Source organism: Sinocyclocheilus rhinocerous, unplaced genomic scaffold (assembly GCF_001515625.1).
Source record: "Sinocyclocheilus rhinocerous isolate Xijiao unplaced genomic scaffold, SAMN03320098_v1.1 scaffold475, whole genome shotgun sequence".
Lineage (NCBI taxonomy): Eukaryota > Metazoa > Chordata > Actinopteri > Cypriniformes > Cyprinidae > Sinocyclocheilus > Sinocyclocheilus rhinocerous.
The window spans coordinates 188086-192835 of record NW_015646677.1 but is presented as its reverse complement, the minus strand read 5'-3'; the positions used below and the strand labels follow the sequence as shown (position 1 = coordinate 192835).

The following is a 4750-nucleotide window of genomic DNA, read 5'->3' as shown; positions in this document are numbered from 1 at the left end:
TGTAAACAATAGCTCGCAACACTTGCCCCGCCTCCGGGGTCTTCTGATTGGTCCACAGCTCTGGAACTGACATTGATGAGCGGCGCTGCGTGTAAAAGATTAAATTCTTTTAACTTGACACGGCGCTGCAAAAGACATGAGATGCGAGCGCAACGCTCACACACATCTGTCTAGCGCGTTTACATAGAAAAACAATGGAAAAGTAGCGCACTGGAATAGAAAAACGCTTTCTGTTTGAACGGCCCCTTAGTCTGAGGAACATTTTAACAATCTAAAGAACCTTTTTCCACTGAATACACCAATCTAGAACTTACCGACATCCTGCAGAACGATGAGGAACTCGTCCTCCGGGAGTCCGTAAGCGTTCGTCGGTTCCTCAAGAACCGTGTAGAGACTTCCGCACGGACAATACTCCATCACCAACACCTTGTGACGCGTGTTCGACTGACACACAACATAAACATTCAAAAAATGAGCATCATATTTCTGAATGACAAGAACACAAAACCGTGAACTTTGACGTTCGTAGTTTGGAGCAAACAGGTATTACAGGTGTGTGTTTGTGAAAGTAAAACAGGGAAGAGTTTACACGAACTTCGGCAGAAAAACAGAAAAGCAGAAAATCAAAACAATCATGAAACAACAGAAACTAAACTGATATTATTCTTATATGAGCTGAAAGGTTTTTTAAAGAAACAGTACACCCAAGTTTGTTTCTTCATCAGGTTTGGAGAAATGTAGCATTGCATCAGTGTCTCGTATTTTAGTTAAAAACATCTTAATGCAGGATTTGTTTCAGCTTTTGTCTTCTCCAGATGTTAACTGATGGACTGGAGTGCTGTGGATTATTGTGATGTTTTTATCAGCTCTCGTTCTGACGGCACCCATTCACTGTAAACAATAGCTCGCAACACTTGCCCCGCCTCCGGGGTCTTCTGATTGGTCCACAGCTCTGGAACTGACATTGATGAGCGGCGCTGCGTGTAAAAGATTAAATTCTTTTAACTTGACACGGCGCTGCAAAAGACATGAGATGCGAGCGCAACGCTCACACACATCTGTCTAGCGCGTTTACATAGAAAAACAATGGGAAAGAGTTAAAAGCATCTTAATGCTGGATTTGTTTCAGCTTTTGTCTTCTCCAGATGTTAACTGATGGACTGGAGTGCTGTGGATTATTGTGATGTTTTTATCAGCTCTCGTTCTGACGGCACCCATTCACTGCAGAGCATCCATTGCTGAGACACTGATGCAATGCTACATTTCTCCAAATCTGATGAAGAAACAAACTCATCCACATCTCGGATGGCCTGAGAGTGGAGAAACTATTCCTTTATATAAGCTACATTTGACATAGCAGTTGCTAAGATAAGATCGTTTTAAGACTGCGTGGGTCTCACCTCCTCCTCAACGGCGAAGAGCTTCACGATGTTTTTGTGGTTGAGTTTTTTCAGCACCTCGAACTCCCTCATCTGGACGTCCAGCGGACGCAGGAAGCTCAGGTTATTGAACACTTTGACCGCATAGAGATCGCCGGTTTTCTACAGACACACAGCGAGATTTTCAATCACGGTACGTCACTCGGAATGAGTAAACACCAGCTGTGTAGAATGTAAACGAATCATTCAAAAGATTCACTGAATCAAAATCCAGACTGTAGGACAATGTAGCTGTAGTTTACAACACAAAGCAAATGAAGTACAGACAGTGTAATATCAACATAAACACACAAATACCTTGTGTCTACCGCGGTAAACGTTAGCTGTGGCTCCCTGACCCAGCAGGTCAGACATCATCCACAGGTAGTTCGCCGTACTCTGCATGATGACTCTATAGATTCACCTGAAAACACATTAGCATACATTACATATTCATGAGGATCAGGTGGATTCAATTTAAATTCTGAAAACACAAATCAAATACACAAACAACAGCATCAACACTGGCAACCATGATAATGAACATGCACCACGGAAGAACTTCACCATATGTGACCACAAAAGCGGTCATAAGTCGCTGGGGTATATTTGTAGCAATAGCCAACAATACATTGTATGGGTTAAAATGATCAATTTTTCTTTTATGACAAAAATCATTAGGATATTAAGTAAAGATCGTGTCCCATGAAGATATTTTGTACATTCCCTACCGTAAATATATCAGAACTTAATTTTTGATTAGTAATATGCATTGCTAAGAACTTCATTTGAACAACTTTAAAGATGATTTTCTCAATATTTAGATTTTTTTGCACCCTCAGATTCCAGATTTTCAAATATTTGTATCTCAGCCAAATATTGTCCTATCCTAACAAACCATACACCAATGGAAAGCTTATTCATTCAGCTTTCAGATGATGTATAAATATCAATTTCAAAAAATTTACCATGAGTTATACATACTATAGTATATTTTCAGATACCATAATTATTAGCCGTTCTGTTTCGTAACGCTTTAGCTTTCGGTTTCCCGAACAACAGAGACATTTACACCAAACTGACAAAGCACAAGTGTAATTAATATTACGATAACGTGCGTGCTTGACGCTGTAATGAGGATATTGTGAAATCAGCTGCGGGATTGATACAATGTTTCGCCGTGACGTCACAGAACTGCGGGAATTTCCCGCGTCAGCGCGTGATCCTTTCAGCCTTTTTTTGCGTGAAACTAGAACAAAATCACTTAAAAGAGACATAAAAGCAGAAGCGAGAACGAATCGTGTGGTTCAGACCATCTGTATGGGTGTCTATGACACCGAACCGCGTGAAACTGAAAGTACATTAAAATATCTGACAGAATAAAGCGGTTTATTATCGTGATCTTGAGATATGAATGAAGAAACCGACGAGTATACATCACTGAGCGTGCGCCTTGTCTTATTCTATGCGATAAATAAATAAATTCACTTCGATCGAAACATTGCATTGGTACGTCTAACATTAGATTAATTATGTAAACACGGCGATAATAGATTACGAATAAGAATTAGATGACACGAGCGCTGTATGAGAATTATATGATGTATTTTATGCTAGTATTTCATGTTTATTTTCTCACCCCGAGAGCAGGAAAGTCTCTTCCGTTTTCATCACACGAGAAACGCTGAGCGACGCAGGCTGTGTGCGCATACCGTACTACCGTATTACTCGTACTACTTCCGCAGTATCAATGCTTTGAGCGTATGCGGTTTTTTTAGTGCGCAGAAAGTAAAATGTTAATAGCCTGCAGCTTAGCAACGTTTATCGTTCAGTGCATAGTTTCACGTAATATTTAAATTAAAGTATATACACTGGATACTGTCCGCTAAGTGGTATGTTAGTGTTCCATTGCGAACACAGCCTTATGCAACCGTAAATATCATAGTAGAGGAGACCATAAACTACGGTATTGGTTATTTTCTGTTTCAAATTTATTTTTTATTTCTCTCTCTATATTTTTTTTTATTATAGCAGTAGATCTTTCACAGACATGTTATTTCCAGGGGTTTTGTGGTGAATAAAAACATTTTTTAATTAAAGTATATACACTGGATACTGTCCGCTAAGTAGTATGTTAGTGTTCCATTGCGAACACAGCCTTATGCAACCGTAAATATCATAGTAGAGGAGACCATAAACTACGGTATTGGTTATTTTCTGTTTCAAATTTATTTTTTATTTCTCTCTCTATATTTTTTTTTATTATAGCAGTAGATGATCTTTCACAGACATGTTATTTCCAGGGGTTTTGTGGTGAATAAAAACATTTTTTTAATTAAATGTGCGCAGTGTGGGATATTTTAGTACACCGGTAGAGGGCGCCGCTCAGCGCAGAGTAGGCTCGATTAGCCCAGAATGTAGCGATAGAAGAAGCGAAGTGAACTCCTATGAATATCTAAAGACGTATACATATAAATACATAATGCAAATGTAATATGAGCCACTATTATAAGTGATGTCATCATTCTAATAGTGGCTCCGTAACCTGAGAGCCGAAAGCGCGTTTATGTATTGGAGGCGTGTTTTGTTGATAGACAATGAAATTCCTCCCGGTGTGGCGCAAGCAGAGTGGCGCAGCGGAAGCGTGCTGGGCCCATAACCCAGAGGTCGATGGATCGAAACCATCCTCTGCTAGCTTTTTATGTTTCATAAAAAAAGTACTAACTATCCAACATAAATGAACGACACGTATGTTAGAGAAAGCATCAAAGAAAGAACTACAACCAACGCTTTTACTGAAGCAACACAATCCATAGTTACAGTGAATATTACTATTACACGGTTGTTATTGTGTTTTTATATTTTAGTTTTACTGCAATTTTTAATATTGTTATTTTAAAATATTTATCATGCTATGTTATTTTTCAATTTTCATTACACCCTTTGCGAAAATTAACCATGGTTTAATTAGCCTATAGTAAAATGGTAGTAAGTTATTTTATTTTTTGGTATATTGATTACCATTTGTATAACCACAGTTTTATTGCAAATACCATGGTTAAACTATGGTTAATGTAGCAAAACCGTTGTTAATTTGTGGTTAACTATAGTAACCATGGTTTTTTGGTTTTATTTGTAGTAAAAACCATGGTTAATTTTCCTAAAGGACTAGCTTCTGATATGTCCACACTGGGAAAATAAAACGTAGATTAAGCAAAATGTAAATAAGAGAAGGTGTGTAAAGAGAGGAGTGTTATTTACACACACACGCACGCACGCACACACACACACACGCACACACACACACACACACTCTCTCTCACACACACACA

General features: G+C 38.6%; 1 protein-coding gene and 1 non-coding gene across 2 annotated transcripts in view; one reads left to right on the top strand and one right to left on the bottom strand.

The window, feature by feature from the left end:
- The window catches only part of LOC107707971 (serine/threonine-protein kinase TBK1-like), a 25225-nt gene extending 22097 nt beyond the window's left edge, over nucleotides 1-3128 (bottom strand). Inside the window, exons 1-4 of the mRNA XM_016512095.1 lie at nucleotides 3058-3128; nucleotides 1737-1842; nucleotides 1401-1541; nucleotides 315-444 (exon numbers count right to left, since the gene is read on the bottom strand). Of these exons, the coding sequence (XP_016367581.1) occupies nucleotides 315-444; nucleotides 1401-1541; nucleotides 1737-1823 (358 nt within the window). The 5' untranslated portion in view covers nucleotides 1824-1842; nucleotides 3058-3128. The remainder of the gene's footprint in view (nucleotides 1-314; nucleotides 445-1400; nucleotides 1542-1736; nucleotides 1843-3057) is intronic.
- A 912-nt stretch (nucleotides 3129-4040) lies between these two features.
- On the top strand, nucleotides 4041-4112 carry trnam-cau (transfer RNA methionine (anticodon CAU)). Its single transcript has one exon. It is a non-coding gene; the product is annotated as a tRNA-Met (tRNA).
- The last annotated feature ends 638 nt before the right edge of the window (nucleotides 4113-4750 follow it).